Raw genomic sequence first — 23165 nt, forward strand, 5'->3', positions numbered from 1 at the left:
GATCCATATCTGACTCAAAGTAAACGCAAACCTGAGACGGAGTAATAAACTCATCCAGATCCGTGAGGAGCGAGCTGAAGCACTGTCATTGACTCCTATTTATATTCCTGTGATGCGATTGGCAGGGCTCTGTGAATGACTTCTAAACTGTCCAATCTCAGGCCACTTGGAAGCGGCTCTGCCCAATCAAAGCACAGAGTGAGAGGCTAAGGGCGGGACTCACCTGTCACTTCTTGTTATCGATTCAGGGTCCAAGTTTTTGCATTTCACGAGATAGGCTAGAAACATTTTAATATATGTTTCAGTTTAAGATAAAGTACTTTCAAATAAGACACAAATTAAAATATATCTTTCTAAAAATAAAAAAGGAGAGAGAGAGAGACAGAGAGAGCTTTTTTCATTAAAATAATGCGAAAATATAATACTGTCACTGGACATTGGACTTGCTATGTACGGTTGGTGTTGTAACTAGTCATAATATCTTAAAAAATAAGGATATTACATAGTCCTTGACAACATAAAAACCGCATGTAAAATCATTATACAATAATTAGAAAATGCTGTTGGAGATTAAATATATCGTGTAACACAGCAGTACTTCGCTGTCACTTCTTGACAGGTTATGACAACTATCAAAATGTATTTTTGTGCGTATTTATATGCGATGTTACTTCTGCCCTGTATTCGATGTACTAAACATCACGCGCCGTAAAGCGTCGACGTGACGCGCACCTTTACTTTAACTGTCACGCTCACGCTCCTCTCCTTCAGGTGCACAAACGTCTGCCAACCATCTGTCATTGAAAATTATCAATGCAAATATACTATTGTAAGCACGACACGTTAAACAGGTTGAACTTGTCTCGTTTTTCACACAAATACACTTGCTGCAGCATTAAACTGCACACAGAAGTAATCCTGAGTCTGCTTACAAAGTCTTTTACCTGAAGGATTAATGTTCTTTAGCAAAGTGAGTACACATTTCGATGTTTTTACAAAAGTGATAGACACCTGCATTCATTTATAAAGCGTCATATATTCTGTGTGCAGGAAAACATTTCTCCTTTAATGCTAAATAGTCCTAATTGTGAGAAAATATATTAAATGCAAGTCAAATTGTTGATCTACTTTGATTTTGAGGCATTAAGCCATTTTTTAAAATAGATTTCTAATTTCCAAAATGTATTGTAAAGTGTGAAATGTATTATTTGTATCACTTGTACAGTGTATTATTGTTGTTATTATTATTTAATGCATGCGTTTGTAAATCTATTGTCATTTAAACAGGTAAATATTTCTGAGCTTTTCATTATGTCTTGTGATTTTCAATGCAAATTTAGTTTCGAAGGTCACCTCCGAGTTCAACACCTGCCTTAATATCTATGCCATTCTATCCCATTCACCTGCAGAAAAGCAAACATGAACAATCAGAAGTTTATTAGGTTGGTCATCGGCTGCTTGGTGATCGTTGCCATGATGAAATATTTCTTTAGTCCCAGGTGAGGATAGCAGTTCTCATGGGTCTTCGTGTACATGTGCATCAAACCATTCACTTCACTTTCCCATACAAGCCTGTAATTGACGTTTATTTGACTTCTGTTTATAGCTCGAACAAAGACACAAGTCACAAGACCCACCAAATCATACAAGGAGGTAAATTCTGGGCTAGCCAGCGTGTCCCACAGCCGAATTTGGTTCATATTCAGCAGGATCCAGTCAAAAAAGAACATAAAGACAACACAGAGGTTCAGGCAGAGAAAACGGAGAAGATCCAATCAAACCAAGAGGAGTCCGAACCAGGAATTCCTGATGATACGCACACAGATTCATTAAAAATCGTGCACTTAGATCTGAAAGGTGCTGCACCCAAAGTCAAATACCTCGAACAGGTAAGAAAACAGTATGTGCAAACAGGGATGTTGATTTAACATGTGGAACAATGCATTACTGTTTGCCTTATGTTCTTTTGTAGATATTCCCTCTACTGTCCTCTCTGGGCGCTAATGGGATATTGCTGGAATATGAGGATATGTTTCCTTATGAAGGGGAACTCAGTATTCTCAAATCTAGCTTTGCATACAGGTGAGTGACTGATCCTGAGCACCTCATTAACTGAGCTTGACTTCATTTGGCTCAGGTCACCCAAACATTTCAATTCTGGCTTTATTTGATTCTAAACCTGTATGCTGTTATTTTTGTGGTTAACAAAAGGTGATATTTGAAAGAATATTTACTCTATGCAGCACTTTTCCATAAAATGACAGTGAATAATATATATATAGAGAGAGAGAGAGAGAGAGAGAGAGAGAATTGCATATATTTCTGCAGAAATATGACCCAAAGCATCATTTTCAAGTCCTGAAAGTTGACAAGGAATATCCAATCAAACAAATGAGGCAAAATATATGCTTTGTCATTTGTTTATTGAGAAAAATGATCTAGTGTTGTTTTTATTTTATGTTATATAAATCTTAAATTGTTATGTTGCATGTTTTCATTTATATTTTTTTTTTTTTGTATTTCTATGCTCTATTTAGTAAAGAACTTATAGATGTAGCTTTTAAAGGTGCTATAAAAATAAAGATTATTATTATTATAACTGTTATAGGATTTCTGAATATTTTAGGTTTATTAACATTTTGAGTTTAAATTTTTCATTTGATCGATTTTGTCATTTTGTTGATTTTAAATAATTGTATTTGGCTTTAATTCATTTTTAATTTCAGTTTTGGTAATTTTAGTACTTCAGCTAAATGTTGCTGAGACAACATTTCCAATATTTGTTAAAAAAAAAAAAAAAATCTAATATTAACATTTATTTTACTTCAGTTTTATTTGAATTACTGAAGGACATTACCACATATGTCAAGCTTCAAAAAGGAGCGAACAAAACATACAAATACCATAGAAATGCGTTTACATGATACACACTTATACAAAAATATTCCAAGTCCACTGAAGCCAAATACAGTAACTCTGCACGAGGCACAGAATGACATTTGAGTCACTGTTACATTATTCACTGAATCCTCCGTTCAAATCATTTTTAGTCGGACTATTGCAATAATATATTCAGAGATCATAAGCATATGATCTGTTGAGCTTTATTTCTCTTTAGACATTTGAACGTTCTTATCTTTATTGTTTCTTGTTAAGTCCTGAAGATATAGAGGAAATGAAGTCTCTGGCCAAACGGCACACGCTTGAACTGATTCCTCTGGTGCAGGTGTTCGGACACATGGAGGCAAGTTCAGAATCTCAAACATGAGCACACCACGTACTTCAGCAAAGCATTAAAGGAACATTTACATTTTTTTACCATGCACTTATAAGTCAGCCATCAACAGTTGATGTGGAGGCAAAGATCATTCAAATGCTGTGGATGCACTGTGGTTTAGCATACTGTACACTCAGTCTTTCTGTTCACATTTCAGTTCGTCTTGAAACACGAGAAGTATTTCAAATTGAGAGAAGTGGAAACATTTCCCAATAGCCTAAACTCTCTGGCCCCAGGAAGCCTGGATCTCGTTCAAGACATGCTAACGCAGGTTATGAAGAAGCACCCAGAAGCAAAGTGGTTCCACATCGGTGCCGATGAGGTCAGTGGATCTCTACAGATCATTAAAAATAGCTGTATTTCATGGAAACTGTTTCCATTTTTGAGTGACCTGCTCCTTTTCAAATGTAAGCTCATATCTGCTGCATTCAGGTACGTGGCCTGGGCGAAAGTGACGATTCGAAGCGCTGGCTGGAAGCCAACAATAGAGACACGGGGAAGCTTTTCCTCAATCATGTGACCTCAGTCGGGAGATTTATCACCAAACTGAATCAAGGAATCAAGTTGATCTTGTGGGATGACATGCTTAGGAAGGTTAGCTCCGACACCATCAAAGGTAGAATGAGAAAGTCTGTTTTCCTATTATCAAATAGCAGGTGTCATGATAATGATAGTACAAACTACAAAGTACTTCTTATAGTTATTTTTAGACTTAACAGTTACATCTAATGATGTGGTTAATGGTTACCGAAGCCATTATACTGTCAGTGTCCTATTCACAGGTGTACCTTGTGAAATTATTATTATTATTATTCTTTACAGTATGAAAACAGGGGGATACTAATATAAAATGAGAGGTATTAACATGGCAGGATGGAGACTTTTGCAATGGAAGTTGTTACTTGATGCACCTTTTAAGCTTAACAATGTTAATAACACAGTAGTGCTTTTTGGTTCTGATGTGGGTGTTTACTTTTTAGAATCGGGTTTGCGAGACATTGCATCGCCAATGATATGGAATTACATCCCGAACATGGATGTGAAAGAGATTGGTAAGACCCTGTTCCGGCTCTTATGGTGTATGAAAATATTGATTCCTCTGTGCACATTGTTCAGAGGGGAAAAGTGTTCTCTTTGTAATCTTGAAAAGGACAATATTCAAAAACCATCTCGGAATAATTCTCTCTTTTTAAATGCATTTGAATTTTAAAATATATCACATATCACTACTTATAGATATGCATGCATCAATATGACCGATTATATGTACACCGTTATGTACACTACAGTTCGAAAGTTTGGCGTTCAGTACGTTTTTATTTTTTATTTTAAATAAAGTCATACTTTTTTATTCAGCAGTGATCCATTCAATGAATTAATAGTGACAGGAAACACATTTACAATGTTAAAAGGTAATAAATTATGTTCTTTGTATTAATCAAAGAATCCTGTAAAAAAATTATACATAATGTCATTTTTATTTTATTTTATATTTTTCTATTAAAAAAAAAAAAAAAAAAAAATATATATATATATATATATATATATATATGTGTGTCGTGAAAAAAGTTAATTTATTACAGTAATTCAAATGTATTAATTTATTACAGTAATTCAATGAGTGTGAAACTCATGTATTAAATAAATTCAATGCAAACGGACTGAAGTAGTTTAAGACTTTGGTTCTTTTAATTGTGATGATTTTGGCTCACATTTAACAAAAACCCACCAATTCACAATCTCTCTCTTTCTCTCTCTTTTTCTCTCTCTCTCTTTCTCTCTCTCTCTCTCGCTCTCTCTTTCTCTCTCTATATATATACAAAACAGTTATTTTAAATGGAAATAAAATTTAAATGTTTCATATTTTATAGTTTTTACCATATTTTATATAAGTCACTTCCTTCAACTTTTGAATGACTGCGTATGTCAAACCAAATCTAATTCCACATGTACTCATTGTTTGTAGGTAGCTATATACAGAAGTATGAGCAGGCTGGATTCAAGGGTGTGTGGTTTGCTAGCGCTTTTAAAGGAGCCTCTGGAATTGACCAGAGATGGACTCCAATCAATCAACACTTAAAAAACCACCTCCAGTGGCAGAAAGTCATTGAATCCATGCCGCAGTACAAGTCTGTGAGATTCCAAGGCATTGCTCTGACTGGCTGGCAGAGGTGAGCCTGCAGTTTTACTGAACGGTTGTGCCATCAAAGCATTACTGTGTTCGCAGTTTATATATGAGGATATATACATGCATGCATACAAACATATATGACAACATAACATTCATATTAAAACCTATTTCTCTCTGTGAAGGTATGAGCATCACACTGTGCTGTGTGAGCTTCTCCCAGTGGCCATCCCTTCTCTGGCTGTCTGTCTTCAGACACTGAAATACGGTCAGTGCTATTTTCTGGAGGGGTTGAGAATGTGACTTGCTGTTAGGATAAGATCTATTGCAAAGGTGTCATGCGGTCATGTGTTTTGTTTGCTTTAGGATCATTTGATGCCAAGGCACAGAAGGAGGCTCAGCGCTTCCTTGGATGTCAGGTTGAGCTGAGCAAAAACGAGTGGTAGGAAGTTGTTGACATACTGTAGAAATGTTTGAATAGTTCATAATGTTTGTAAATGATGTTCTCTTGATGTACTGCAGTAAGGGTGCATCCTTTCCTGGCTCAGATGTTTATGAAATGGTGCAGAAGATCCACAACAACCTTGAGAGTTCAGTTAAAAAGATCACGGAAAGCTAGTGAGTGATTCTGTTTCTGAATGACCTATACATATACATACATATACATATAAACATGAGATCAGATGACATTCTCACAGAGCATAAGCCACTGCTATTTTTTTTTCTCTTTTAGTGCAACTAAATTCTTTGTCTTGAACATTCTGTTGCTTGATTATTTGGTTTGTCTTGTGTCTCGCAGCCATGTCAAAGGATCATTCAGCAAATATCATCGCAAACACAACTTTGCAAACCCTCGAAATCTTGCATTTTTCAAAAATGAACTGAAAAAGTAAGGTTTTTATCACTCATATATCAAAACATTTATTAAGAAAAACATAGTCTTTTTGTGTTTCTCATAAAACATTTTAGTTATTATTTGGATACAGGGTTTGTATCAAAGTCTGTATCAGAATTAAAAAAAAAAAAAGTTTTCTTTTTTAAATCAGTAATTATTAACTAAAACTAACCATTAAAAAAATTATTTTGTTACTTGATATAAAATATTAACTGAAAAAAATAAAAATAATAATAATAATAATAATAATAATAATAATAATAATATATATATATATATATATATATGAAACATTGCTAAAAATTTAACTGAAATTAAAAGCTTATCATGAAATATTAATAAAAACTATAATAGTATCTTAATGATGCTTAAATAACCGTGGTGTGAACACTGTACTTTTGCAGGTGCAGGAGATTATTTCACACTAGAAATTCTGGTTAAGCTTGTTAATGAGGTTCATAAATGGAAATATATAGTATCTTATATATTCTGACTTTTTCCCTCTTGTCAGATTGATGGATGAATGGGATTCCTTTTTATTGACTTTCCGGCAAAGTATGGTGGCAATCTTCTACCCAAACACTTTAGAGGAGTGGATGGAAGAGAATGTCAACGAACACATAGAAAGACTTCATGAGATGGTGGTTGATGTAGAACGAATCATAAAACTCAATGGACAGCCAAAGGAGGATCCTTCGAAAAAGAGGTGAAACAGACAAGTGGACCAACAGGAAGAACATTCCATATAGTGACAACATTAATAAAAGTTTCACAGAAGTTCACTTATTACACTGTGTATGCACTTCTTGAAGAAGTGGATTTACAACACTACACACTGATACATTTAATTAATCTGTTTTTCAGCTGACTCAAAATGATGTAAATTATTTGCCTTTGCAGGTACATTGGTTCAGGTAATGTGTTTTTAAAATTATAATTATTATAATTATTATTATGAAAGTTTAGGGATGGAACACAATCATCATTCATTTCTTTGACACGCAAAATGTATTTTGTACATTTGTACGTTTGAGGAGCACAAACAGCTCTGTACAATTGCAAAATGTGGAATCGCCAAAGTCGATTAAAGATACTTGGCATGTTTCGTGCTATATCACTATTACAGATATAGTTCTGCATTAGCTATAGAAGCATTTACTACTCAAAACATTAAAACGGGAAACCTGCTGGCCATGGAGCTTGTGTTACTTTTACAGTAGCTAACAGTGCTAATAACAGTTTTTCTGTGGGGTTTTGTGTCTGCGTGTGTGTTTGCAACTTAAAATAAAAGCTTTTTTGTACTTGTACAGTTTGCACTGTGTTTATTACTGCAGAAACGCAATATTTAAGACTCGATGGTTTCTAGGTGCTCAGACATAACATTACAAAATGGTTATCATCACAGTTATAAAAAGTTTGTCAAATATATTACATTTTGGTGTGACATGATGTCAAATAAAGAAACTTAAATAAAGAATTTTTACTGTTTTAATCAAATCAAGTAATGTAGCAAAGTCCTATTCGTGAACGAATCGTTATTTTTGAATCAGATCTTTTCAACGGATCAGTTCAACCGGTTCACAAAACCAGTCCGATTCTATTACTAACAATTACATGAAACAATACAAAAATGAATACACACCTCTTTGAAGAAACGTTGCAAGGTTTGCGAAATCGTGTTTATTTAAACTACCTTTGTTTCATATTTGCGTTGTTAAAACGAGTCTATTTTTAGTACGTTATTGTTGAAACATCATCGATTTGAAAGAAAAAAACTAATTCACACAAACTAATGCTGGGAACACATTAAATTACAATCAACGTCCTTACATCTAAAACATAAAACTTTTTTTAAATACATTATAAATAGTCATATGTTGAGCGTTTTAGATCATGGATGCCAATCGCTGAACCGATTCTCTGAAACGAACCGTTCGAAAGAACCAATTTGACCGGAGAAAATGAGCGCGCCTTTATTTCGAATCTATTATGACGTGTTCGTTTTTCCTCCCCGCGCCGCCCTTTTGTTGTTATGACTACGAGGTCGTAAATCCGCCATGTTTTCCCTGTTGAAACGTTGCGACAGAGACGGAGGTCTGGAACGACATGACTGAAGAAAATAATAATACGGCAGCAACAGTTAGCGACCAAGCGGAGCATGGCAACATCATCACCATCCAGACCACGCTCGGAGACGAAGGTAGAAACAGTGCGGTGGGACGGGACGCAGTCGCGTGGGAGAAACGAGATTAATGTGTGGCCTGACTTAGGCTCGTTCAGTCACGCTAACAGAGTCTCCATTAGCCGCAGTGTTGTTTCTGAGCAGCATGCTAATGCTTAGCATCCATCTGTACTGGAGGGAGATCTGACAACACACACACACACACACGTTTTCCTTTTTATGTACAAACCCGATTCCAAAAGGTGAGACACTGTACAAATTGTGAATAAAAACAGAATGCAATGATGTGGTAGTTTCAAATACTTTATTCAGAATACAACATATATGACATATCAAATGTTTAAACTGAGAAAATGTATAATTTTAAGGAAAAAATAAGTTGATTTTAATTTCCATGGCATCAACACATCTAAACGAAGTTGGGACAAGGGCATGTTTACCACTGTGTGGCATCCCCTCTTCTTTTTATAACAGTCTGCAAACGTCTGGGGACGGAGGGGACAAGTTGCTCAAGTTTAGGAATAGGAATGTTGTCCCTGTATTAGACAAGAATGGGACAACATTCCTGTTCCTAAACTTGAGCTACTTGTCTCCTCAGTCCCCAGACGTTTGCAGACTGTTATAAAAAAGAAGAGGGGATGCCACGTAGTGGACAGTGGTAGTTGCTAAACTGTCTTATTTGTCACATTTTCCTCTTTATGATGCACCAAATGTTTTCTATGGGTGAAAGATCTGGACTGCAGGCTGGCCATTTCAGTACCCGGATCCTTCTACGCAGCCGTGATGTTGTAATTGATGCAGTATGTGGTCTGGGATTGTCATGATGGAAAATGCAAGGTCTTCCCTGAAAGAGCTGACAACTTGGGTTGTCCTTGTCTTCTTTAGTCCGGATGACATGGCGTCCCAGTTTTCCAAAAAGAACTTCAAATTTTGATTCGTCTGACTACAGAACGGCTTTCCACTTTGCAAGAGTCCATTTTAAATGAGCCTTGGCCCAGAGAAAAAGAATCATGTTGCCAATTGACCTCATAAGTTGCAAATTTGTCCTCCAGCTGTTCCTTATATGTACATTTAACTTTTCCAGCCTCTTATTGCTACCTGTCCCAACTTTTTTGGATGTGTAGCTCTCATGAAATCCAAAATGAGCCAATATTTGGCATGATATTTCAAAATGTCTCACTTTCAACATTTGATATGTTACCTATATTATATTGTAAATGAAATATAAGTTCACGAGATTTGTAAATTATTCCATTCCTTTTTTACTCACAATTTGTACAGTGTCCTGACTTTTGTTGAATCAGGGTTTGTTTATCAGCTCTCTGAAAACACAATTTCCTCAGTTATAGCACAAAAATGACTGAAATCATAATGAAAACAGAAAATAAAAATAAAAACGAACCCAAAACTATAATAGTATATACTTTTTAAGTTATATTAATTGCATTATAACATTAAATTATACATTAATAATTAACACTTTATTTTACAATAAAAAATATTAAAACATTTTATAAATGTATTTTATATTAAAAAAAAACTATTGGATGCCACAGTCGTGGGAAAATGTGAGTATTTTAGATCGATAAATATTGCTGTTTGTTGCATTGTTTGTTTCACATTGCATAGATGCTTTTGTAATGTGCACGATCCGTCAGACTGAAAGTGCGATATGCAATGTTTTGGTGTTCCCTCTCAGATGAGGATATTCATAAATGTGGGAGGTGTCTGGAGGAGTTCTCCGCTCTGGATGCTTTCATCCGACATAAACTCATCAGGAGCTGCAGGCGTCCTCAGCACGACCTTCAGGTTTGTGTCAAATGATATCTGGATACTTTCCACACAAAAATTAAACAAAAACTCTTTTCATTATTGTTCATAATAAGAAATATTTCTTGAGCAGCCAATCAGCATGTCAGAATGATTTCTGAAGGATCACGTGACTCTGAAAATCCAGCTTTAACATCACGGGAATAAAATACAGCTTTCAGTGTATTCAAATAGAAAAAAGTTATTTAAAATAATAATATTTCTGTTTTAACTGTAGTTTTGATCAAATATATGCATCCTTGCTGAACATCCAAGATCATGAAAGAGTTTACCAACCCCAAATTTTGAAACCGCAGAGTATGTGTGAGCATCATCCAACATGTAAGCTCAGGATACATCAGTTTTCATCTGTCTGTCTCCTTCCTCAGACAAATGACCCTGCTGTTAAGGTGAAATTAAGTGAAAATGATAGCTCATCTGATGAAGCGGGAACGTCAAATGCAGGTACTTCACTTTTTATTTAGCGGAGTCAATGAAACAACTGTCCTTGTATTGAGAGATTTAAATTGAACATAATTTACCAATCCATCTGTCTTTGTTTGGGCACTAAATTAAAGTCGCTTTGCTCCTTCAGACAAGGAAGAGAAAGCGGCAGCTGGAGGAGAAAAGAGAAGCCGCTCTGCAAGCGAGGATGACAGCTCCAGTCCTGCAAAAGTTGGTTGGAAGCTAAATGCGGAGGGCCGGTACATCTGTGAGATATGTGAGAAGACCTTCAAAACGGTACAATCTTTGATCATTTCGATGCATTTGAAGTATTTAGGAGTATGCAAGCAAAACTCACTTCAGTTGGTCATTTTTTTCCCGTTTCTTTGTCCCGCAGACAAATATTCTCAGAACCCACATGTTCACGCACACTGACCAGAAGGACTTTAAGTGTGAAATATGCAACACCGCTTTTAGGACCAAGGGTTCGTTGATCCGACACAATCGTCGGCACACGGGTAAAACAAAGCATCCTTGTACTGGACTCTGTTAAGTAGTGAGAGTTATTTAGTGCCTGTGTCTTTCTAAGTATTATGATATCACTTCTTTTGGCAGATGAGCGTCCGTACCGCTGCAGTCAGTGTGGACTGGCGTTCAGAGAGTCCGGAGCGCTAACCAGACATCTGAAGTCTCTCACGCCTTGCACTGAGAAGATCCGCTACAGTCAATGTAAAGAGATACTGGTGAGCAAGGATGGAGTCCAGAAAGGTATGAAGCCTTTCATAATGACCTCTTCAGCAACAGATCGGGGAAAAAAAACAAAAGACGGGGGGTTCCATGCATCATTTTTTTCATTAGATGATTGAGATGTGGGTAGATGTGTGGTAGGATTTAAGTGGACTAAATGATTGGTGAAGTCTAGCATATGTCACCACTAGAGAGATGTCTGTTTTCAAATGAATAGATCTTTCAGAATAAGATCTATAGCATGCATTTTGGTTTTAATTTCACCCCGACATTCTTCTTCATGTGTTAACAGTTTACTGATTGTATTGCTGCATGTTTCTAGATGTTCAGCCGTCCCCTCCTGAACCCGAGAAGGAGCAGATTCCTGTGGTGAGAGTTGTGGAAGCTGGCCAGGAGATCATCCAGATCCAGGTGGTAGGACAAGTGCAACAGGTCTGAGATTAACAAAACTAGTATGTTAATTGCAAATATTTTTGGTGTGGAAAAGCATGTTGAAATGCACTAATAAAAAATAAAAAAACATGAACAGTTATTGCATTTTTGGGGGATACAGTTTAACCTAGTCTCAACAGTATAGCCAGTAGTTGAGATTCGTTTTGCTTTAACCAATATTGATAAGATTATAAAATTAAAATAATGTAAAATTGATATTTACTTATGTCTGTATGACAATTCAGTTTCATTATCATGAATCATAACGGTTCAGTACAAGTTACAAGGTTCAGGTTATATCTTGTATTAGATTTCCATGAACTAACAATGAGAAATACATTTACATTATTTATTGATTTCTACATATACTGTAAATGTATTAGCATTTCAGGTTGTGTAGATTAACAGGTAACACTTTACAACAAAGTTCCTTTAGTTAATGCATTAACATTTATTACAGTATTTATTCATCTTTGTTCATTGTTCGTTCATGTTAATTCACAGTCCATTAACTAATGTTAACAAGCACAACTTTTGAATTTAAGTAATGCTTCATTAGATTAGTTTGTTTATATATTCAGTAGTTGTAGCTGGTTTCACTAGAGTTAATGTAGTTCCTCTGTCCGCAACAGGTCGTGTCTCAGCCTCAAACTGAGACTGTGGTTGAAGCCGACAATCTCATCTGCCAGGCCATCATTAACTCTGGCATCGCGCTGGAGACCGAAGCCACGGAGGCGGCCGAGCAGGCACAGGTCCCGTCACCTAAAGCAGTCCTGCAGACTCCTGAGACTGACGCCAGACTCACTGAGATCCAGGTGACGGAGGAATGTGTGGAGACCGTGGCCGAGGAAACACAAGTGAGTTTCTTAGATGAAGACCAGGGCCTGAATTTCGTTTTTTAAACTGGGGGGGAATTCCCCCCTTACATGGGTCACATGGGGGGGATCTAAAGATTATGGGGGGGAGAATAACTTTTGATGCATCGGTCTAATTTAATCATGTTCATTTATTAATATCTACAGATTTGTATGCATGAATTGTGCATTTCCAGTTCTCAAATCAGTTAACAAAAAAAAAAAAAAAAAAAAAAAAACTTTATACAAAATACATCATGCTCTTCAAATTGACATTAAGACCTCTGTTTAAACTAGGCCTATGCTATATATTAATGTCTATTTCAGTTCATGTGTTTCAGTTCAGTTCAATTCTTTGCTTTTTTTTTAACTTTTGATATTGATATCGTAAATTGATATTAAGAACTCCGTTTAAACTATAAGTATTTATGTCTTTCATACATTTCAGTTCTATTTCAGTCATTTTTTTTCCATTTCTTTTTTTCATGTGACTTATTCTAAGTTTCTCATCTGTCTCCTCATCTTCATTTCTTTCCATTTGATGATGGCTCTGTTGAAGTCAAACTGCTCAAGGGAAGGTCCAAGCTCTGAAATGATCATTAGATTTGTGAGACTTGTATTATTCAGTGAATTTCTGAATTTAGTTTTGATCCTGTTTTGTGTGCTGAATCCACGTTCACACGACACACTCGCTACTGGTATGACCATGGCTGTCTGAATGAGTTTCTCCATTTCAGTGAAAACTTTTTTCTTTGGATCGTGATCTGCATCATCCGAACTTGTCTTTCGCTTCAGCCAACGGTCCATATTTAAACTACTACGCTAACCAAACAATTCATTGTCTGTGGCCGTGTTTGTGCGCGCGGGAAATATGCTGCGCATAATGAATAGAAAACAAGGGGAAACGCGCAGTCACATGCTCAAACAAGTGGAAAGCTCGGGCGCGCGCGCCGCAGTCTCATTTCCACAAGCGCTTGCACTCTCGTGGCGTCTGTCGTTGCCATGCAACCAACTGCGCTCTCCATGATGACAAGAAGGATCAGCAAAATATTAATTGATTTCTAGCCCTTGCGTTAACTTTATTACTAGATATATTTATAGATATATTTATGGAGATGAAAAATAATAAAGTACAGCTATGATCAGCTGTTCGGCCGAGCATTCAATGTTGTGACGCTGTAAGCTGATCAGTTGGTTCGTTGCTGCCGCGCTCTATCTCTCGCACACCATAAAGAGCAAAATGTTTTTTAATGTTTCAGTTTCGTTATTACAACGACAATTTGGAAGCGGATAATTTCTTCACAAACAGCTCATTTTGACTCAAAAGAATAGAATGCTGAACCTTCACTTGATAGTGTGAATAAGATCAGCGCAACGCAGACCGCTGCACTGACAGCGTGAAACATGATCTGTCTACAGCAGCCAGGGCTCCGCCGTTTACTGTCTATGAGCTCAGCGCTGAGACAGAAAATGCCGGTCCAGCGCCGATTGAGGAATTAAATTCGAAAATAAAAGACAATTTGACTAGACAATTTGACATATTTTTTCTCGCAAGTGTGAATTTATTTTTTAATCATTTGCTCTGAGATGAAGCAAATATATTTGTGCGGGAATTTCTCGCACTATAAAAGCTAACCTTGCGGGAATGGTTTAAATTATGCGCAATCCCCGCATTCCCGCACCGAAATTCAAGCCCTGAAGACGCCATGTTTTATTCCAATAAAATAACACAATAAACTTCAAACTCTTTCATCCGTTCTAGGATTCCTCTGTGAAGGAAGATGAACCCATTGAGACAAAATTATACAAATGTCCTCACTGCGAACGCATGTTCAAGACGTTGGCCTACCTGAGGGTCCATGTCAAAGGGCATGTTGGTAAGCCCCATTCAAAGCAGTTTATTCATTACGATCTGGAATAGCTGTGTAATATCCGAGTCTCTGAATGTGTTTTTTTTCTTCCGCAGGGTACAAGCCGTTTAAGTGCTTAACATGTCAGAAAGAGTTCCTGACGGGCTACGTGCTGAAGAAACACATGGAGACGCACATCAGCGAGCGGCGCTACAAATGCGGAGAGTGCGGCAAACAGTTTAAAGCCATCGGACACGTGCGCGAACACATGAGAGCGCATTCAGACGAGAGGCCGTTCCACTGCAACTTCTGTGACAAGAGCTACAAGACCAAGGTGAGGTCAATGTGCAAACATAGGTTTTACATTAGGAGCGTTTCCATTACCCTTCAAATTGCGTAAATTTAAATAGCAAATTGAATTTGACGCAAAAACGTCAAAATATCGTGAAAAAGTTTTTACACTCATACGAGGTGATTTTTCAGGCAGTGAGAAAAATGAATAATTCACAAAACTGCAATGGAGATTTTTTTTTCTTCTTTTTTTGTATTAACAGGTCACATGGTGTACGTAAAAAGTCATATGATCATTCCTCAATGTACTAACCTCCAAGTAAAACTTCAGTTAAATATAATGGCAAGTGTAGCCAAAATCGTGACTTATCGAGAGAGGAAAAAATAAAGTTTTAGTCGCATAGCATCGTTTAATGGAAACGGCGTCATTTCGCAATACATTTTTAACGACATAAAATATCTGCATAGTTTTGCCCACATTTGTAATGGAAACGCCCCTAGTGTCATCTTTGAAGCATGTTCTGTGTGTCGTGTCCCAGAATGCTCTGCAGGTCCACCATCGCACTCATGGAGACGAAAAGCCTTACGTGTGTCCCCACTGCACCCGTGGCTTCCGGGAAAAGAGCGCTTTGGTGCGACACATCCGACATCACACGGGAGAAAAGCCCTTCAAGTGCTCCAACTGTGGCCGGGGCTTTGCTGAGCACGGCACGCTGAACCGTCACCTGCGAGCTAAAGGTTTAGAAACGGCTATCACTCAAATGATTCATCGATTAAACATTCAAATAATTCAAACTCTTCATTTGTATACTTTCTATTTTAACTTTAATTGTAGCAATAGTTTTCTTAAGAACGTCTATATAGTATGTATATTTTTCATCAGTTATCATTTATTTAGTTATAGTTATTACTATATAACTATAAATTCAGTTATAGTTATATTATAGTGCTTCAACTTCAGCTAAAGGAAAATTTGCTGAAGTTTTTTACTATATTATTTCCATTAATGATTATTTTATTGCAAATAACAAAAATGTACATTTATAAATGTTTTAAATTTATTTAGAAGACGCATTTATCAAAAGCAACATACAGTCTGAAGGATCATGTGACTCTGAAGACTGGAGTAATGTTGCTGCAAATACAGCTTTGCATCTCTGGATTTTAAAATATATGCAAAACTTATTTTAAAGTTAAGTTTTATTTTGCAATATAACATATTTTACCATGTTTGTTATCCAAATGCAGCCTTATGTGTATGTATATGTATATGTATATGTCTATATATATATGTGTGTGTGTGTATATATATATATATATATATATATATATATATATATATATATATATATATATATATATATATATATATATATATATATCTCTGTATTTCAGTTGGCCCTGTACTTGCACTCTGCACAATGACAACAAAGTTGAATCTAATCTAAGTGTATACATAATTCTCTCTAAGCTGTGTGTAGACATCATGCATTCTTCCAGTAGTCCCTTGTAATGTGTGTGTGTGTGTGTGTGGTCAGGGGGCTGTTCTGCAGCGGAGCAGAAGGACTCTGAGCACGCAGGGAGCTGTGAGGAGCAGGAGCTGGCAGCTGAGATCGTGTCAGACGACCCTCATGCTGTGCTGGTGGAGTTCTCCTCCGTGGTGGCCGACACTCAGGAATACATCATAGGGGTAAACAGCACTTGTGTTACGTATACTGATGTGTGGCCAATATACTGCTTATGTGTGTATTTATACTCAGATGAAAATTTATTACAATTTATGATGATGAAAATACAACCAGTTTTGTGTGACTTTTTGTTTTAATTAAAATGAATTAATTTTCTTATATTAAATGTCATATCATTACATGCATATACAAGCAATATTTTTCACTCCCTTTCACAACTTCAGTCAGTAAGATTTATTTTCTTGTTTTGGAAATAAGTCTCTTATACTCCCCGAAGCTGCACGTATTTGCTCAGGAATACAGTAAAAACAGTGATATTGTGAAATATTATTACGAATAAATGTTTTGTATTTCACTATATTTAAAAACATAATTTATTCCTGTGATGTTAAAGCTGTATTTCCAGTCAGCATCATTACTCCAGTCTTCAGAGTCACATGATCCTTCAGGAATCATTCTGATATGATGATTTGCTGCTCAGAAAACATTTAATATTATTATCAATGTTGAAAAATTTAATTATTATTATTATTTTTTTTTAAGTCATACTGACCCCAAACTTTTAAATGCTAGTGTATATTTAAAAATATTTGATAATAATAGGGATGGCCAAAAAAATGTATTAAGATAGCTGTTGCAATATAGTGATGTAATTTTTGTATTTAAATGTTTGATTTTTTTTTTTTTTCAGACACCAGCTGAGGAAGCAACTCAGGGGGAAGAAGTAATAATCCAAGATAATCAGCAGCAGGTTAATTTCAGTTTTTTCCTTCACGTCAATGTCAACCTAAATCAAATATTAGCAGGATGAAAAAGGACAGTTTGTCAGCCGAATGGGGTTAACCACATTGTTCGCTGTGTCTGACTTCAGATGGACAGTCACATCATGAAGGTGGTGCAGCAGATCGTCAGCCAATCACACGGAGGCCACCAGATCATCGTGCGCAACGTGGCCGAAGACGAGACCCCGGGCATCTCGGACTGCGGAGACACCATCACCATCGCCACCCCTGAGAGTTTGACCGAGCAGGTGGCGATGACACTCGCTAATGCCATCAGTGACGGCACCATCCTCACGACGGCCACAGAGGGCGCCACTGAGACGCCCCACACCACAGTCACAATGGTATCAGCTGAGGATGTTGAGACGATGGAGCAAGAGGAGCAGTACGTCATCGCTTCACCCGACGAAATGGAGATCCAGACTGTGGTAGTGGTCTAAGATGCAGGTTTTGGACAGCCGTGGTGTAGCATTTCCTTAATCCACATGTTCTGCGCTGCACGATGGATTTGTGACTTTTGCTTAAGGAAACTTTCAGACGTTTGTGTTTTTGGGTTTTAAACGAGCTGCAGGTTTATACCAATGAACCATGTTTTTTCTATATGTTTAATGTGATGCTGCCGTATCATAGTTTCTCTCTGATGCATGGCATATAATCATAAACGACTATCATCTACTCATGAATATGTAACGTAACTTTGCCACCAATAACAGGGCCCATAAAACACCTGGCAGGGAACAACAGTACAAAACATTAAAAATATATTTTCATGTGCCTCTGAATTTTTTCCCCTTCATTGATCAGTTCTCATTTGTGCATCTTTAGTAATGCATAAGTCATCTAAGGAATATTCTGGGCTCTGAAAGCACGGTGAGTGTTGTTGAACGCATGTGTTGATGTTTCGTAAAAACACTGTTGTGTCTATGGAGCAAGGCTTTCTGGAGGGTTTAAGAGCAGATAAATATGTACTAAATATAAAAATATACATATGCTTTTTTAGGAGCTTTAATGAACTTTCATTTATAATTTATTGACATAATACCTGCACATTGTTGATGCCTTTCTGCTATTTCAATGTTCACGATCCTAACAGGAGTTGAAAATTTGTCTTAATATTGCTCTTTGAGGTTAGTAAGCATGCATGCATGAGGTTGATGTATTTTTCTATATCCAGATAGATCGAGGCGGGAGATTCTGGCAGATCGAGGGCATATTGAAGCTCTGGTCACCTTCACTATCTGTTCTCCCTCCCATCAGCGCACATGCTGGAGTGCTTTGCCCCTTCAGGCCTTCACATATGCCCACATATAATGACATTTTTCTTTTATTTCCAGCTATGAATCCCTGACCTGACTTGCAAATGATCCACTGAAAAAGAGTTGCACCCTCTGGTTTGACATGTTTCAGAGTGATATTAAATAGGATTATCAATGGTCATCTTGTAGTGAACAATGCCTTTTAAAACACTGTTTTGGTTTTGAAATGTTATCGTTATAGCCAGCAAAGGCATTATAACCTAATCCTATCCCCCAAGTCAAAAGAAATACAAGAAAGCATAAAAATGAAATACAAGAAAGCATAAAAAATGAGGACATTAGGATTAAACATTATAAACATATAAACATTTTTATAGTTGAGCACAATTTCTAATATATATATATATTACTTTTGATTTTACTTTTAATTTTAGTTTTGTTATTTGTTTAATTTTTGTTTATAAAAATTGTATATACTTTTTTATTTTGTATTTACAATTTTAGAAAAAAATGTTAAATGTTAAAATCACTTCTACATTTTTGTTTTATTTAGTTTTGTTCATTTAGCTTTTTTTTCAATTTAAATTAATTTTGTTGTTTCAAAAAAATTTGTTTTTGTTTAATTTACATTTATTTAAAAAAAGTATATATATTTTTGTTTTGTTTTTGTATTTTAAATCTAAATGTAAATATATTTTATTTAAATATGTTACCATTTAAATATTTTTTTATGTGTTTTTTGTTTTGTGACCAATGTTTGTTTGTTTTTTTGACATTTTGGGAGATTCACCCTTTTATTCCAAGTTATTTATTTAAAGGGAAGTAAACAAAAGTACTTTATTTACTTCCATTTAGCATAACCTAAGGGTAAGGGCACAGTTGGGTTGCATTTTCCTTGCAGAGGTCAAACCAGCAACCTTCTGACTACCAGCCCTGAGCACCACAGACCTCCTCATAACTTTCTGCCGTCATGCTGTAAATGCTATTAATATCACATTAAACCATATCTATCACTGCAGTGTTGGAGGTTAACCATTCCTGCTGCTCTGAGGCTGTGCTTGAACAAGGAACAGTTGGAAGAATGATACCGGATCAGATTCTTAGAAGGGGAACAGGAGTTAAATGTACCAGACTACATCTAACTGTACCACAGCATCTCTGAGGATCTGTAATGGGAGCGCTGTCCTTTGCTGCTCTGACAGGCAGTTTCTGGGTCACTCCTCAGCCCTGAGAGAGGGCCCAATCCACCAGCATCACACACACAGAGAGAGAGGGAGGTATTTATAGAAAAATGGGGCTTCACTGTACCTTTTCCTGCAAAAGAATCATTAAAAGACCCAGCTAGCTTGTCCCAGATTCTGCTCAGCGCTCTGCAAGAGGGTTTGAACTGGACTAACTCAGTGGAGATGTAGAGCCACGGCTGCAGAGAGCTTGACAGCGCTCTCCTGATCTACTCTGGACTGATGGAGGCTAAACCTGCCGCATCGATTGTGTTTGGTAATGATGTGGCAGTGACTTCTGGAGGAGGGTGACCTGACCTGACCTGACCTGACGTGACCTCGTACAGCTCCACTTCCACACAGAAGACCCAGAAACCATGATGAGAAGATTTCTGAAGAGCCAGAAGGGCCGCTTCTCTCTCCGTCAAAGCCGATCGGGATCCCGCAGTGCCTCCAAAGATTTCTGTAAGTTCATAAAGCTGAACACTGTGAGGTGGGAACTCAGAGAAACAGGCTTGTATTTTCAATTCTTTTTATCAAAGAATGTATATTTTATTAGTTTAGATGCATACACCCTCTCCATCTATCTTGCTCTCTTTCTCTTTATATATATCCATAAATTAATATGTTTCTTCAATTCCTCAGACCCAAACCCTAATGTGCTGAGAGATTTCCCACTGGATATTGGTGCGTAAAGTAATTTCTTGATCGTTTTCCCCCTCCCTCTGTTATCAGTCTGCTATATGATGAAGTGCTGCAAACGTAATGCGTGAAATGTTCTCTATCTCTCATGTACTGGCGTTTTCCAGAACTGGCCCTTCCAGCAAATAACCAGGGTTGGCCGGAGGACTTTGGCTTCAAGCTGGGTGGAGATGGACCCAGTTACATCCTCTCTGTGGTGGAGGGCAGCAGCGCTTACATGGCCGGACTGCAGCCAGGGGACCAGGTTCTGGAGATCGACGGGCAGAACGTCTCGTCCCTCAGCACTAAAGCCCTCATCGCTCTGGCTCAGACCCTCAAGACTGTGCCGCCCAGCATCGGCGTTGTGTCTAGAATTGAACAGGCCAGTTTTTACTGACATGCCATTTACTGTCAATAACAAAACTGAGTAAATTTGGTTAAATGTGGCGGAATTTAAGAGAAGAAAGCAGTTCATATGGGAAATTGGTTGGTTATTAAATAGAAAAGCGAGATCGTATCAAATGTCCAAAATTGCCTATATATTATCTCTCTATATAAATACAGTTGCCATAAGAAGTATTTGGACACAACGACATGTTGTAGGACTTGCCACTAGAGGGCGCACTACCAAAACAATAACAATTGTGTGGTTTGATGACGCTAAGGAGGAGCGAGGAATGATGGGATTTGTTGTCCTCTACCCAAACGCTGACAGCCATCAATCAGACGGAAGATAAATCATGGATTTAACGCGAGTTCAACGATTTGCTCGAGTAGATTACATACAAAGTCAATGCAAAGGCGCGATCAGACTATGGATCAGACGCGATGCCCCGCGTTTGGCGTGTATCCCCCATCATACTAATCTTGTTGATCGTTATAACAGCATATGTTTTCTTTAAAGATACGAATCAAAACAACTCACCTGTCGAGTAAAACAAGCGAGATCGGCATCTCTTTCTAGCTGAAGTTTTTCGCAAAGCTACTTCCGCATTTGTCCACGAAACTGTTGTCATGTGGTTTCTAAGTCAGTAAAGGCAGTAACAAAGGGTAACTAACGTCATTAGATTAATAGTCATGCTACATGCTCCGATACAGTAGGTGGCGGTATGCACCTGATAAGCCATGGTTGCAATCTGCCATAAAACTAAAAAGAAGAACTAACATCATCCACAGGCGACTGCACTGCCCCGTGTCACTGTTTAAAAAGGGAATTTTCTCATGATTTACAAGTAGTTGAAAACATTAGAGATATTGTTAGTAATCAGCTGGACAAAATATATAACACTAGCCTAGTGGTTTTTGGATATTTTACCGAAAATATCTTACAAATTTTACCTTTTAGTCAAGCCAAAAATGCATGAATGGCATAGCAACAATTTTATTTTATTTTTTTAAAGTTTCTTATTCAGTAAAATTATCTATTTTCTATTTGCATATATTTTAAAATGTATTAGATATTATGCATATAATAAATGCACAGTAATTTATTCCTGTGATGTAAAGCTGTATTTTATATGCTGATTTCTTATTATTTTCAGTATTGAAAATCTTTGTGCTGCTTAATAGGTTTACGGAAATGTTTTTCAGAGCAATAACATTTTATGAAAAAAATAATAATAATAATTCCATTCTTTGATCAATATATTAATAGCTCAAAAGAACAGCATTTACTTGGAATATAAATATTTTGTAAAATAAAAGTCTCTTGATAAATGCACTTTTAAACAGTAGCGTAGATATAATAATTTAAAGAATAACGTAATATATAATATCATTAGAATATGTGTCCCTGGAGCACCAAACCAGTCTTGAGTCGCTGGGGTTTATTTTTAGCAACAGCAAAAAAAAAAAGATAGATTATAGATTTGTCTTTTATGCCAAAAATCATTAGGATATTAAGTAAAGATCGTGTTCCATGAAGATATTTTGTAAATTTCCTACCGTAAATATATCACAACTTAACAGGTTTGATTAGTAATATGAATCGCTAATAATTCATTTGGAAAAACTCAAAGGCGATTTTCTCAGTATTACGATTTTTTTGCACTCTCAGATTCCAGCTTTTCAAAAAGTTGTATCTCAGCCAAATATTGTCTGATCCAGCTTTCAGATGATGTATAAATCTCAATTTCGAAATATTGACACTTAAGACTGGTTTTGAGGTCCAGTTACCCTTGAAAGATAATTCAGATCTCTCCTAATTTTCCTTTGCCTCCTGTGGAGCAAACCAGTGTCACTCACCCTTATCCACTTTACCTCCACAGATGGACATTGCCCCGGGGCCCGATGGTCGCTTTGGCTTCACTATAGTGGGGGACAGCCCCCTGCTGGTGGAGGACTGCATGCCGAACTCTCCAGCAGGCCGGAGTGGACTGCGAGTAGGTGACTATGTGATGGAGGTGAATGGTATTCCAGTGAAACAGCACGAGACGGCGGCGGCCATGATCAAGACCTCTCAGGGACGTACGCTGCGTCTGGGCGTGCTGCGGATCAACCGCTGGCAGAAACGCACCAGCAGCAGCATGAAAGAGACCTACCAGAGCGGAGACATGGTGAGACAGGACCGCAAGCACAAAGCCCTGGAGTTCAACAAGAAGGTCAGTCTCAACGGGCTTGGATGGGCCTG

The 23165-nt window shown here is 37.1% G+C and overlaps 4 protein-coding genes across 6 annotated transcripts in view; all 4 read left to right on the top strand.

Annotated features, from left to right (window-relative positions):
• LOC127941328 (hexosaminidase D-like) lies at positions 1–7607 on the top strand. Of its 2 annotated transcripts, none has more exons than XM_052536286.1 (14): positions 1–198; positions 1410–1499; positions 1607–1889; positions 1973–2082; positions 3157–3244; positions 3435–3599; positions 3710–3893; positions 4258–4329; positions 5244–5448; positions 5591–5673; positions 5772–5847; positions 5928–6023; positions 6205–6294; positions 6812–7607. In XM_052536286.1, the coding sequence occupies exons 2-14, from the start codon at positions 1420–1422 to the stop codon at positions 7008–7010; spliced, it is 1731 nt and encodes a 576-aa protein (XP_052392246.1). In that variant the 5' UTR covers positions 1–198; positions 1410–1419; the 3' UTR covers positions 7011–7607. The 2 variants fall into 2 exon arrangements, with proteins under 2 accessions (XP_052392246.1, XP_052392236.1); XM_052536276.1 differs by lacking the exon at positions 1–198 and adding an exon at positions 242–970.
• A 730-nt stretch (positions 7608–8337) lies between these two features.
• Positions 8338–18153, top strand: LOC127941355 (transcription factor E4F1). 2 transcript variants are annotated; one of them, XM_052536356.1, is made up of 14 exons: positions 8338–8500; positions 10182–10291; positions 10681–10756; positions 10887–11032; positions 11133–11253; positions 11351–11503; positions 11805–11914; positions 12547–12771; positions 14531–14645; positions 14735–14952; positions 15449–15647; positions 16448–16599; positions 17289–17348; positions 17469–18153. In XM_052536356.1, exons 1-14 carry the CDS (start codon positions 8407–8409, stop codon positions 17817–17819), a joined length of 2130 nt encoding a protein of 709 aa, XP_052392316.1. In that variant the 5' UTR covers positions 8338–8406; the 3' UTR covers positions 17820–18153. The 2 variants fall into 2 exon arrangements, with proteins under 2 accessions (XP_052392316.1, XP_052392320.1); XM_052536360.1 differs by having other exon boundaries at positions 11805–11893.
• Positions 18154–19530: 1377 nt separating this feature from the next.
• Positions 19531–20963, top strand: LOC127941412 (delphilin-like). The gene is made up of 3 exons (XM_052536418.1): positions 19531–20320; positions 20501–20542; positions 20665–20963. The coding sequence occupies exons 1-3, from the start codon at positions 20233–20235 to the stop codon at positions 20931–20933; spliced, it is 399 nt and encodes a 132-aa protein (XP_052392378.1). The 5' UTR covers positions 19531–20232; the 3' UTR covers positions 20934–20963.
• A 1841-nt stretch (positions 20964–22804) lies between these two features.
• LOC127941367 (sodium/myo-inositol cotransporter 2-like) overlaps positions 22805–23165 on the top strand; it is a 32311-nt gene continuing 31950 nt past the window's right edge. Inside the window, exon 1 of the mRNA XM_052536370.1 lies at positions 22805–23136. Within this exon, the coding sequence (XP_052392330.1) occupies positions 22882–23136 (255 nt within the window). The 5' untranslated portion in view covers positions 22805–22881. The remainder of the gene's footprint in view (positions 23137–23165) is intronic.

This window comes from Carassius gibelio, chromosome A3 (genome assembly GCF_023724105.1).
Source record: "Carassius gibelio isolate Cgi1373 ecotype wild population from Czech Republic chromosome A3, carGib1.2-hapl.c, whole genome shotgun sequence".
NCBI classification, from domain to species: domain Eukaryota; kingdom Metazoa; phylum Chordata; class Actinopteri; order Cypriniformes; family Cyprinidae; genus Carassius; species Carassius gibelio.